The sequence below is a fragment of the Macrobrachium nipponense genome, chromosome 8 (assembly GCF_015104395.2).
Source record: "Macrobrachium nipponense isolate FS-2020 chromosome 8, ASM1510439v2, whole genome shotgun sequence".
NCBI classification, from domain to species: domain Eukaryota; kingdom Metazoa; phylum Arthropoda; class Malacostraca; order Decapoda; family Palaemonidae; genus Macrobrachium; species Macrobrachium nipponense.
In genome coordinates this window covers 738,833-752,997 of record NC_087203.1, presented here as the reverse complement: position 1 = coordinate 752,997, position 14,165 = coordinate 738,833, and the positions used below count along the sequence as shown (strand labels likewise).

The 14,165-nt window shown below is 39.1% G+C and overlaps 2 protein-coding genes across 2 annotated transcripts in view; both read left to right on the top strand.

The window, feature by feature from the left end:
- The first annotated feature begins 1,735 nt into the window (after nt 1-1,735).
- On the top strand, nt 1,736-8,063 carry LOC135223336 (tigger transposable element-derived protein 1-like). Its single transcript, XM_064261797.1, has 3 exons — nt 1,736-1,925; nt 2,166-2,879; nt 7,879-8,063. Exons 1-3 carry the CDS (start codon nt 1,736-1,738, stop codon nt 8,061-8,063), a joined length of 1,089 nt encoding a protein of 362 aa, XP_064117867.1.
- Nucleotides 8,064-8,216: 153 nt separating this feature from the next.
- The window catches only part of LOC135223335 (malonate--CoA ligase ACSF3, mitochondrial-like), a 137,847-nt gene continuing 131,898 nt past the window's right edge, over nt 8,217-14,165 (top strand). Inside the window, exons 1-2 of the mRNA XM_064261796.1 lie at nt 8,217-8,440; nt 10,533-10,663. Coding sequence (XP_064117866.1) covers nt 8,217-8,440; nt 10,533-10,663 — 355 coding nt within the window. The remainder of the gene's footprint in view (nt 8,441-10,532; nt 10,664-14,165) is intronic.

Below are 14,165 nucleotides of genomic sequence, written 5' to 3'. Positions count from 1 at the left end.
ATAATATGAAATAAAGCATAACAGAGTCAGTTTGGCTACTGAGAAAATAAACAATCGTATACGTACAGCCATCTCTCTCTCTCTCTCTCTCTCTCTCTCTCTCTCTCTCTCTCTCTCTCTCTCTCTCTCTCTCTCTCTCTCTCACACACACACAAAATGATAGATAGGAAACAATAACAGAATATGTATTGCTTGAATACAATATGGCAACAAAGTTTTGGTCTGACTGAAGTGTAGAGTTACTTTGACACTGACTTACATGTCATTCCTGGTCATCTCACAGCCACGGATAGACATCAACTTCACAGCCGAGAAAGGCAATTGTATACAAAATAAATATTTTCCAGATGAAAAAGCAATTGGAGGGCCTATGTTATCCCATAAAAAAAACTCTCACTTGGATAACTGTAAGATGTAGAAAAGAGAGAGAGATCAAGGGCAGGGCGGATGTAGGAAGGAGATTTAAGCAGTACCTGGAAATGAAAAACAACCCCTATACTAATCTTATAATTATAGCCTTAGGGTTTGTCTCAAAGACATTCAAAGGTGTGTCACACACGTGACAGTTATTGTTTTTGTAAAATTGGCGTCAGGGCAGATTTTTAAGCACCACTGTGTTAATATATTATTAATAATTTGTTCATTACCTTCAATAACACGCCAAATTTCACGTTAGATAATCATAAAAATCTCTAGGATTGCGCGACCGCGCAAATTGGAAAACAATGGTGCTAGATTAAATCTGAACACTCCAGATCTAGCGTGAAATGCATTAGTTTAGCAACACTGCCATTGAACTTACATAAATACGTATTGGGTCAATTGGGTACGCATTGTGCAGGCTGTACATTTTATGAAATTTTTTAAGATTTCTAATTATGATATGTATGTACGTACATACATAAATTGTTTTAGGATGATAATAAAAGTATGCAGACCATATCTAAAGTACGTAAGACAATGATTATATACATATTTGTAGCAGGGTACATATTTTTCTGTCTGCGGCACGCAGTACGTACATGTACGTGTATTTTTCATACGTACATAATGAATATATTTTCGTGACAAAATAAATTTTTATGATGAAAAAAAGCTTTATTAATTTTCAAATATTACAGTTCTGTAATACTTTCATGTAAACACAGCAAAATGTCGGTAACAAAGTCGGGTTTTCTTAAAAGATGCTGTACCCAAGCCAACTTTCCGCAGATAAACAAATCTTATGTTGCCGTTACGCCTTCTTAGAGCAGTACCCAAACGAAATGATATTTAAAACGCTATTGGCTGTTGTCTGCACAGCAGCCAATCCAGGAGCAGCATTCATTTTCCTTGTCGCTCATTGGTTGTACACTTGGTGTTGATTGGTTGAACCCTGGCCCCATTTTGCAGAGATGGAATTGTGGGTATCGCACATCTAGTACCCGAGCAGCCTCACTGCGCAGAAACTTACGGGTATACGCAAACGTTAACGCTAAGCTCTTGTGTGTATCAGCAAATATCTGTGTGCATCGTACCGAAAATGGCCCCTAAAAAGCGCCCTGCTCCTTCTAAGGCTTCTGGCCAAGAAGCTAAAAGAAAGAAGACTGTAATGAAGCTTGACGAGAAGGTGAAACTTCTCGATATGTTGAAGGAGGGAAAAAGTTACGCTGCAGTCGGCCGCCATTTCAAAGTGAATGAGAGCACAGTTAGATATATAAAGAAAAAAGAAAATGAAATAAGAAAAAGTGTTAGTATGACATTCTATGGCACCGCAAAGGCTGTGTCCACAGTGAGAGACAAAACCATTGTGAAAATGGAATCTGCACTCGCGTTCTGGATAAAGGACTGCAGGAAGAAGAACGTGCCCCTTGACTCCAACATCATACGCCAAAAAGCACGGCAGATCTACCAGCAGCTATCAACTCCTACTGCTTCACAAGGTGGTGAGGAAGAGGAAGCCGAAGCCGAAGATGTGGAGGCACTGGAAGGCGATGAAGAAGGGACGTTGGAATTCTTGGGCTTTGGAGAACCAGCTCCTGAAGAGGAAGACGAAGAAGAAGAACCACAACCGGGACCGTCCTCAGCTCCCCAAGGATTTCAGGCTAGCAAAGGATGGTTCCATTGGTTCCAGAAAAGGTTCCATCTAAAGTCTGTTTCCCTACATGGGGAAGCTGCATCTGCAGACAAAGAGGCAGCCGCAAAATATCCGCAGGCCTTCATGAAAATAATCCAGGAGAAAGGATATCGCCCAGAACAGGTTTTCAATATGGACGGAACTGGCCTGTTTTGGAAGAAAATGTCGTCCCGGACGTACCTTATGAAGGATGAAGCTAAAGCCTCCGGATTCAAGGCACAAAAGGACAGGGTGACCCTCCTGATGTGCGGGAATGCGGCTGGTTTCATACTGAAACCAGGCCTCATTAACAAGGCTGCAAATTCCAGGGCACTCAAGAACAAGAACAAGGCGTTACTGCCCGTCTTCTGGATGCATAATCCCAAGGCCTGGATCACCAAAGTCCTGACAGAGTACTGGTTTCACCAGAGTTTCATTCCTCAAGTTAGGCAATACCTGGCCGATTTGGACATCAACTTCAAGGTCTTGCTGATAAAGGACAACGCTAGTGGCTACCCTCTCGATCTTTATTCCAAAGGAGTCCAGCTTGAGTTCCTTCCTCCCAACACCACCTCTCTCCTCCAGCCTATGGATCAGGGCGTCATCCGTGCCTTCAAGGCACTCTACACCGGGAACTCCCTCCAGCACCTTGTTGATGCAATGGACCGTAACAGTGAATTTACACTGAAAGATTATTGGCGTAAATTCACGATTGCCACGTGTCTGTCTGTCATTGACCGGTCGTTGAAGGACATGAAGAAGGAGACACTGAATGCCTGCTGGAGTAAGTTGTGGCCAGACTGTGTCCATAATTATACAGGCTTTTCTCCCCAGGAAATCCAGCATTCAGCCATTAATAAGGCAGTCCAGTTGGCAAAAATTCTTGGTGGTGAGGGGTTTGACGATATCACTGAGGAAGAAGTCGGCACCCTCACTGATGCCCACTCTGACCCCCTTACCGACCAGGACTTGGAAGAGCTGACGAAGTCCGCCAGCGAGGAAGAAGACACTCCAGGTTCAGGAGAGGATCAGGAGGAGGAGGAGGAGGGCCTGACTTTGGAACGCCTGTCCCAAGTTAAAAAAAATGGTAAACGACCTCCAGGAGTTTGTCGCAACATGGGATCCTTACATGGAGCGCTCCTTGAAGTTTTCTAATATTCTAGACACAGCATTGGAGCCCTATAATCAAGCTCTCACCACCATGAAGAAGCAACGGCAGCAGTTGCCAATCACAATGTTCATCACACGAACGAAGAAAGACCCTCCAAAGCCTCCCAAATCGCCTGAAGTAGTGCCTCTTGAATCGCCTGAAGAAGTGCCTCCCAAATCGCCTGAGTCACTGCCTCCCGAAGCGCCTCCTGAAGGTGAAGAGGCGCCCTCAGAGGATATGTAACTCCTTTGTTTAGCTGTGCAGTCATATCTTCATCGTCATTCATCGGACTGCACGGCTAATTCATCATCATCATCTTTAATCAACATTCATCACGGGTGAGTACCCGGTTTACATATGTTGTACTAGCGTAAAACAATTGTTTAATGTTCATACAACTTTTGTTCTTTCTCTCTATCGCTTGTGATTTCACATACATTTGTTTCCCTTGTAAAAAGAAAATGGATGTCTCAAATAGTAACAGTATGAAAGAAAACGTGCATGACTGAATACTTATGGGGGGACTGAATTATTTTCACATACGTAACTAAGTCATGCAGTACGTACATAATACGTATGTACGTATATATGTATAACCATAAAATGTAAGATTTACTTTAAAACAGTATTAGTAATATTTCAAAGATTAATATGAACCATAATAGGATGTTTTATGTATATTTGATGAAGGATGGTCTTTTTAGCTACTTTGGTGTTTGCATGTTAAGGATAGCTAAGTTTTATGAGTATTTTTGGAGGGGGTTCCAAACATTCGCGGATTCTAACTATTCACGGGGGGGTCTGGTACGCATCCCCCGCGAATACGGGGGACCACTGTAGTTATAACCGGCGGAGTTGGCCTGATATGAGCAGAACAGGGAAAATAGGTAAAACTTAAGCCTGAATCTGATCGCACCGGAGAAGAGTAGCAGTTCCAAGTCAATTAGAAATGCATCTCTAAGCCTAGTTCCGCCCCCACTGGAGTGGGGAAGCAGCGATAACCCTAGAGAAGTACGGAAAACAGAGCGGCGGAACAGCAGTACGTAAACTCCAGCGTATAGCCTCCTGGCGGATGTGATGGTAGACCGCACCTCGCTGGAATAAACAGGCCCGGAGACCTACCAACAGAGATTACATAATCTACTAATCCCCCAATCTCCTCTGACTAATCCCCAGGACCGTGCTCAACGCTCTAGCTGTCGTTCATTGGTAGGATTACTTGGACAGCGAGCTAACAAAGCAATGCCGGAACGAGTCTGGGACGGGGTGTGGGGGCGGGGTGTCTGGAGGAGAGTGGAAGACTCGTGATCGCCTGGCCACAGCAATCGATCAGTGATTACCACTTCTCGAGAAGCCGTTAACTAGCCTACTACTAAAGGGGCAGAAGACGGTTGGCCAACTGACATCCTAAAGGGGGCAATGGCCGAGGCTACACTCAACAAAATTAATTCATAAAATAATTGATGAGGAATTATTGGAAGTACTGACGAAAAAGGGGGGAGAAAACCGCACCCAACTAAGATCCTAGCCTAACCCTCCGAAATCGGATCTCAGATCTGGTCAGGTAGGCTAAGATGGCTCCTATAAGGACATCACGAAGAGGACACCTAGAACCTAACTCAACCCTCCAAAATCGAATTTATCGATCTGGTCAGGTAAGATAGGCCTAGCCCCTACATATGTAACAAGAGAGGAACTCTCTAGTCCTGGGCAACCCTCCAAGCAAACATATCTGCCTGGTCGGGTTGGTGGTACTAGGAGCCACTAAGGGTGGTGGGACATACTCAACCCGCCTAGCCTACCCTCCAAAACCTAGCCTAGGTCTGGTCGGATAGGCTAGGGTAGGTTCATCATGAAGAACTCCCAACCTCATCAAATATAGCAATACAAGATTATAATCAATAATTAACTAAACTAGAAACATACCTGCATGAGCACCGCGAATAAATGAGGAATCTTCACCTCTTAAAACTAAACTGGCGTACCACTAGGCTAGCCTAGGATGCCTAAACCACAATATGTACTCGCACATAACGTAGTATGAAGCATTTCACCGTACGCACATAAGGGAACCAACTCGCTCCTGAGGGTCTGATGATAACGAAAAAGGCCCTATAATAGGCTAATAACGTAAGGATCAAACCGTAAGAAACAAGGCTCTCAGTACTCGTCAGGAACGATACAGTGAAATTATACAACAACAGTAGCCTATACTGTGAAGTGCTAAACGGTGAAGATAAATTACACAGCATAATAAAATTCTGATATAACAATGCACGTGGCCAACCATGCATCCAAAATGGCTGACTCGGAAGAGGCGTCATGCCCGGCTCCCATGAACAAATGAACAAGTCTTAAAAAAGGCAAAATATTGTATGCATCGTACCCCATCGTGCTCAAAATCAATAAATGGAATACTCAACTTAGATGAAGAAGATTCTTGGCGTAGGGAAGACATGATGCTCCACAAAAACAGTTCCTAGAAACAGCGGAAACAGTGCGTGTATACACTACGAGTGCTAGTTCACGAATGAGGGCTCTTGGCAGAGGTAGTAGTAGCGAGCGGAAGGTAGATGTTGTAACGGCACCTCTCTAGAGGGGGGATTTTGAGAGAGGAGAGATCTAATTGGCAAAGCATCTGTGATAGTGGTTTCCACTTGCTCCTTTGCTATACCGACACCCTATGAGGGTGAGCGAGCCGGAAGTAGTAACTCTGGCATTCCATATGGCTTTTTTCTCTGGTATATTTAGCATTTATTTATACCTAGAAATGAGTGCTATAAGGAACATTTCACTGGGCGACACAGGTCGAGCCCAGAAATACCGGCAGTCCCCGGGTTACGAAGGGGGTTCTGTTCTTGAGACGCGTTGTAAGCCGGAACATCGTGAAAAATGCAAAGAAAACCTTACTTTTAATGCTTAGGGTGCATCGAAAACTATGTAAACTGCATTCTTATTGCATTTTTCATCCAAAAAACCTTCAAATATTGATTATTTTGCATTTTTTGTGTCATATTTCTTGTGCCAGATGAGCATTGTAGGCGTTGTAAGCCTGTAACATGCGTTGTAACCCTGGAAATAATTTCTGATGAATATAATTGAAAAGCGCCTTAACCTCGGAACGTCTTAAGCCGAACCCGTCGTAACCCGGGGACTACCTGTATGTATATATTTAGATTAATAGCCATTTTCTCTATATAATTGAAATCATCATCATCTTTTATTTGTCAAAGAACAGGTACAGTCTTTCCTTGGTATTCAGCAGAGATAAGGACCACCAACACCCGCGAATACTTGACATCCCCCTTCTAGAAATGCTTAGAACTGGCTATTTAGATAATTAATTTTAATAGTTCGAACACCAAATTTATACCTTAAACTATCACACTTCATAGAATATACAAACTATCATCCTTCATAGAATATACCTTAAAATATCATGTAAAACACTTTAATATCATGTTACAATATAACCCATAAAAATATATGGCTTACAACTAAGTGTGAAAACTATTCCCATTTCTCCTATTTTCAAGTACATCCATTTTCTCTCATACATTATTGAAGCAGTCCCATATTCTTTATACAGTAATTTTGGAAACACTGTGAAAGTTATATACTCTATACAGTACCTTAATATTTAATATGCATTGAAAAATAAATACATTTTATTGATAGTTTTGCTTTGTTTACTATAATGTTAATATTTAAAAATTAGTAAATCATTTTTTATCATAAAAAGTGTATTTATTCATGAAAATACAGTAATTAGTGAATATTTCTCAATGAAGAAATCTGCAAATTACCTAATTTCACTGGTTTATAGAGAAATTGAGGCAAGCATAAAAATAATTGTTTTAGCCTACTTTTGGGGTGCTGATTTCAGATTCGAAACCAGTTTTCACTCATCACCTCAAGTTTTTGAGATATACTGTACATGTATACATGTATATAAATTTGTACATTCATTGATGTCTACCAGATGTGTCCTATATAGGACAAAGTGTTTTTTTTTATTTAGAAATTTTAGGAATTGTGGTCTTTTTAGAAAATTTACATGCTCTATTTTTACTAAAAGCATCTGGCAACCCTGACATGCAATGCAGCTGGGTACACCAGTAGCCTACTGGCAGTGAGAGCAGACGGTTAGTGCTGCATGACATTCATGTTACATAACCGTTTTATATGTTGGATATATGTTTATATCATGATTTTGCTAAAATTCACATAACCATATGCTATATGATGCTAATACATATCTCTAAAATGACTTCAGGCACTTCAAAACACTGAAGATGCATCAACAAGGCAAATTCATTCTGCTACGTGGGTGGGGATTTCACAGTTCCACAGCTCCGAACAATTATTTCCCTCCTGAGAACTACATGCTTTCATTATTTTGACTGTAAAATTGGAGATCAAGATGAATCCTGGGCCCCACACATCTGTTGTAAACCCTGCTACAATGGACTAACTGCAAGGTATAACGGCAAGAAAGTGGCCTTCAACTTTGCTGTTCCGATGGTCTGGAGAGAGCCACAAAGCCATGTAGATGATTGTTATTTTGGTGTAACAAATATAACTGGTTTCAACACTTCTAGAAAAAAGATAAAATATCCCAAACCTCTCTCAGCTATAAGACCTATTCCTCACTCAGATGATCTCCCTGTCCCTACACCTCCAGCAAATAAGGATCTTCTTCCTTCATCAGATGAAGAAATGCCTTTAGGGGAAGGCTCTGCCAAGTCAGTCTCTACTGAAGGCAATGTCTCTGTTTATTCAGGAGCAAGTGGCAACGAGCCATACTGGATCACATAGGGAGACCTGAATGACATTGCCCGTGATATGTATCTATCAAAGCAGCAGTCAGAGCTCTTGGTATCCCGGGTGATGCAGTGTAACCTGGTCAAGGCAGATGTTAGGATCACCAGTTTCAGGACACGGAACAAAGACTTCGCTTCATTTTCCGACATGGAAAACAGGTTGCGCTACTGCACAAATGTCTCTGGCTTGTTCACCTTCCTTGGTTTCCCACTCAATCCCTCAGAATGGCATCTTTTCATAGACTCTTCCAAGCGAAGTTTCAAGCCTGTGCTCCTGCACAATGGGAATAAATGCCCCAGCATTCCCATTGCCCACTCAGTCCATCTGAAGGAGTCATATAATAACATGGAGCTCATTTTAGAAGTTGTCAAGTACAGCCAGTACCAGTGGAGTCTCTGTAGGGACCTCATGGTCACTTGGCTCCTTATGGGTATGCAAGCTGGCTTCACAAAGGACTGCTTTTCCTCTGTCTCTGGGATAGTCAGGCTGTATCCAAGCACTACAAGCAGAAGGATGGGGGTCTAGGAGCACTTTCGTGCCTGGTGAAAACAATGTCAAAGAAAATCCTCTAGTGGACATGAACAAGGTGCTTCTTCCTCCTTTCCATATCAAGCTTGGTTTAATGTAGGATTTTGTGAAGGCCATGGACAAAAATGATGTTGCCTTCCAGCACTTGTGCATCCTGTTCCCAGCGCTGAGTTCTGTTAATCTCAAGGAGGGCATCTTCATAAGACCTCAGATCCGATATGGATTTTGAGGAACTTCTTACCTTAAAGGAATTGAGAGCATGAGAAGCATCTAAATCAGTTTGCAATGGCTTCCTTGGTAACACACGGGTACCAGATTACCGAGAGTTTATCGAGAAGTTGTTACAGTTTTGTGAAGATATGGGATGCCGAATGTCACTAAAAATTGACTCTCCACTCCCACCTCAACTTCTTGGGGCAGTGAGTGATGAGCATGGAGAAAGGTTCCACCAAGATATTACTAAGAAGGAGAGCAACTACTAAGGCAAGTGGAAACCCAGCATGATGGGGGGGACTTCTGCTGGATGTTCTTGCATGCCAACCAGGAGGCAAAGTACACAAGATCATCCTAAAAAACTCACTTCTAAATGTCTGCTGTACTATGATTTGTGTGAATTGTATTATCCAAATAAATTTAGTTCCATCAATGTTCTGTATCTATGTTGATTTTTTATGTAATATGCCTTTGTAACAGATGTAATAAAACATTATATTTTGAATTTATATGTGGTATAATTAAAAGGAGATATGTGAAAGCAAAAAAAAAAAAAATAGAGTTGATAGAGCATAGCTGTTCAAAAATTTGAATTCACCACATCAAAATTAGTAAAAATTTTCTATTCACATCCTTACCTCAGAGCAAAAACAAATATTTATATTTTGAATTTATATGCAGCATAATTAAAAGGGGATATGTAAAAGCAAAAAACTAGAGGTGATAGAGCAAAACTGTACAGAAATTTGAATTCAGCACATCAAAATTAGTAAAAAAAACACCTATTCACATCCTTGCCTCAGAGCAAAATAAATAAAATTTGTAAACCAGTGTTTTTCACAAATAATTTGGTGATAGCTTCCACAGAAAAATCTGTTAATAGGTTAAGCTGCGAATCCTGAATTGTGATTAGGCAGGGGTCAACTGTAATCACTACAAATAAATTCGGTTTTAACAGATTACATCTCGGAAGGCTTTGATTATTTTTTTAGTCTTATGAATAGTTTTGCAAAATATGAATAGTTTTGCAAAAATACATTTTTTGAAAATGTTGTTATGACTGTTAAGCACATTAGGTTTACTGTTTTAATGCTGCAGAAGTAGTTACGTAGACCAGCCTCGGTGGCTTGGTCGGCATGATGTTGGCGTACCACCTCGGTGGCCGCGAGTTCAAATCTCGGACATTCAATTGAGGTGAGAGAGATGTGCATTTCTGGTGATAGAAATTCACACTCAACATGGTTATGAAGTCACGTAAAGCCGTTGGTTCTGTTGCTGAATAACCACTGGTTCCATGCAACGTAAAAACACCATACAAACAAACAAACAAATGTTGACAAGCCCAAGGAACATGTTAAGTCCGCTGTCATTGACGGCACCACTAACCTTATCACACCGTGCTTTGAGCTAAACAATGTTAAAAAATAAAAATATGTAAGTTCAAATTACACAGGTTATGCATGATACCAGTGCAAAAAGGTATCATATTTAAATAACCATAGGGAAAATAGTGCTAGCTGTGAATTTGTAAACTTGTTGACATGTATGACATTAGAAATGAGAAAAGTTTAAAACTACTTGGAAATGTGTTGAGTCTGAGATTTTGGATGATGCAAAAAGAATCATGTCGCCTCAGATTTTAGCATTACTTTATATAACTAACAATTAAAATGATGAAAAACTAAAAATGAGTTATTAATAATTTGTACTTTTTCTTTCCAGCAATCACCTGGCATATTTAATACAAAATCTATTAGAGAAAGGCATTTCACAACAACGTGTAGCATTTTTGTGCCCCAATGATGTGTCTTATATCATTACACAATGGGCTACATGGATTGCTGGTCATATTGGTAAGTATTAACACGTTCTGTATTTGACTTCTTAGGAAACATTATTTCTATGAATCTTTCCTAAAATCATAAAGCTGTAAGTTTCAAGATAGTAGTTTACTCAGCAGTTGAGAAAAAGGAAAGAAAATAGATGGATTGTACCTAGTTTCTCGACCTGTCTTGGAATGCGTTTTATCTTACATTTTCTTTGAAATCTTAATTTTTGCGTAGGGTAAGTGGCTTTCATGTGTGTTTTTTCACGTGTGTCGCTGAAGCATTTAATTCTCCAATTGTTGCCAGCAATCTATGTATATGACTTTCCTTTTGTATTGTTTGAATGCTTATGTTATTGTACCTATATATTTGTGTTGTGAGAAGCCTAGCTTACAAAAGCTATGTTTTTCAGTGTCTGTTGATATTTATTTCAGTAAAAGCATATTCAAACAGATTCGATCGAGCATCACATGGAAGTGCTTAAGGAGGTCCTGAGGAGACTTAGGTTAGCAAATTTGAAAATTAACCCTTAAACGCCGAAGCGGTAAAAAAAAATTGTCTCGCGTGTGCCGGAGGTGTTTCAGAGTGAGCGCGGAAGCGGAAAAAATATTTTTTTCAAAAAATCACAGCGCGCTTAGTTTTCAAGATTAAGAGTTAATTTTTGGCTCCTTTTTTTGTCATTGCCTGAAGTTTAGTATGCAACCATCAGAAATGAAAAAAATTATCATTATCATATATAAATAATGCGATATATGATAGCGCAAAAACGAAATTTCATATATAATTGTATTCAAATCGCGCTGTGCGCAAAACGGTTAAAGGTAACAAGTTACTTTTTTTTCGTTGTAATGTACACTAAATTGCGATCATTGTGGTATATAACACATTGTAAAATGATAAAAGCAACACAGAGAAAATATTATCACAAAATAATGCATGAATTCGTAATGCACGGACTTAAACAAATATTTTTTTCAAAAATTCACGATAAATCTAAATATTGTAGTAGAGACTTCCAATTTCTTTCAAAATGAAGACAAATGATTGAATATTACTATACTGTAAGAGTATTAGCTTACAATTGCAGTTTTCGACCATATCTGACGAGTTAAAGTTGACTGAATGTCGAATTTTTTTATACATATGTTTTTTATATGCAATTATTTCGGAAATAAGAAAAGCTACAACCTTCAAATATTTTTCGTTTTATTCTACATGAAATTGCACACATTTTCATATATAAAACTCTATGAAATGCCTAATATGAAACGGAGCAAATATTCCGAGAATGGGACGTACGCATTTCGGAGATTTGTGGCGGAGAATCCGCGCGCAGAGGGAAGGAAAGATTTTTTTAAAATTCACCATGAATCTAAATATTTTGCTAGAGACTTCGAATTTGTTTCAAGATGAAGATAAATGACTGAATATTACTAGACTGTAAGAGTTTTAGCTTACAATTGCGTTTTTCGACCATTTCGGTAGAATCAAAGTTGACCGAACGTGGTTTTTTTTCTATTTATGGTGATTTATATGCAAATATTTCAAAAATGAGAAAAGCTACAACCTCCAATTATTTATTGTTGTATTCTACATGAAATTGCGCACATTTTCATATATAAAACTTTATGTAACGGCTAATTTAAAATGGTGCAAACATTACCACAATCGCATGTATGATTTTTTCGGAAGAGTTCCTGCGCGGACTTGAAGAAAATGTTATTTTTTTCATAAATTCACCATAAATCGAAATATTGTGCTAGAGACTTCCAATTTGTTGCAAAATGAAGGTAAATGATTGAATATTACTAGAATATAAGCGTTTTAGCTTACAATTGCGTTTTTCGACCATTTCGGTAGAGTCAAAGTTGACCGAAGGTTGAAATTTTGGCAATTATCGTTATTTATATGAAAATATCTCAAAACTGATAAAAGCTACAACCATGTGTTGTTTTTAGTTGTATTGTGCATGAAATTGCGCACATTTCCATATATAAAACTTTATATAACGGCTAATTTTAAAATGGTGCAAACATTACCACAATCGCATGTATGATTTTTTTCGGAAGAGTTACCGCGCGGACATAAGGAAAAAGTTTTTTCATAAATTCACCATAAATCAAAATATTGTGCTAGAGACTTCCAGTTAGTTGCAAAATGAAGGTAAATGATTGAATATTACTAAAATATAAGAGTTTTAGCTTACAATTGCGTTTTTTGACCTATTCGGTAGAGTCAAAGTTGACTGAAGGTTGAAATTTTTGCAATTATCGTTATTTATATGAAAATATCTCAAAACTGATAAAATCTACAATCATGAGTATTTTATTGTTGTATTCTACATAAAAATGCGCACATTTTCATATATAATACTTTATGTAACGGCTAATTTACAATGGTACAAAAATTATGTCAAAGTGACGAAATAATTTCCGAGATGTGTCACAGATACTTTTTATTGCGGCAAGAAAGAAATTCGCGCTTGCGCGCCTGCGTAACGATTGTAAACAAAACAACACCTTGATCCGTGAACTCCCAGCATCCCCCAAGGCGCGTGATTCAAAAGTTTTAGGCTGGTAGGCCTAAAAGTATTTTTCCGCGAATTTAAAAAAAAACTTTTGTAAGTCGACGTAAAATACATCCAGTCGGCACAGGAGAGACAAAAAATGTCAACGTAAAATACGTCCAGTCGGCAGTAAAGGGTTAAGTTAGCCAAGTTTGACTTCTTGAAGGAGCGGATTGCATATTTAGGTCATGTCATATCTCATCCACAGCATGTTTTTGGGTTTTATTGCATGCTGTGGATGAGATACGTGGATGACATCCTAACATTTTGGGATAATAAGTGGGGTAATTTTAATGAATTACTCTAAAAATTAAATGCATTAGTGCCCAGCATCAAATTTAAAGTTGAATGGGAAACAGACAACAAAATTCCTTTTCTTGATGTTTTAATAATCAGAGACACAACAGAATACAAATTTACCATATACAGAAAACCAACGTTCTCACTTTCATATATTCACTACTTTAGCTATCACGACATTACTATCAAGATAGGTGTAGCTAGCAACCTATTCTTAAGAGCCTTACGAATTTGTTCCCCAGATTTCCTGGAAAAAGAATTTGAACTAATTCGCAAGCAACTTTCGTCTTTAAAGTATCCTGACCATATAATTGAGAAAGCAATTCAAAAAGCAAACATAATTTTCTACCGACCCCCTAAAGACAAGACCAGAGACACACCCAACAATAAAATAAAAATTCCTCACCTGGAGACGATTAAGAGAGTAACCCACACCCTTGGGAAATCCAACCCTTTTGCATTTACCTACCCAAACACCTTAGCCAAATCCCTGATTAACGTCCAACAAAAGACATCTCCCTAAGACTCTGGGGTCTATGAGATCCCATGCCAGGACTGTGACCAATCTTACATCGGATTTACAGGTAAATTACTTCCCCAGAGATTGATACAACACAAACGGTCAGTTAGGTATGGACAACAGAACTCGGCTATTTTCAACCA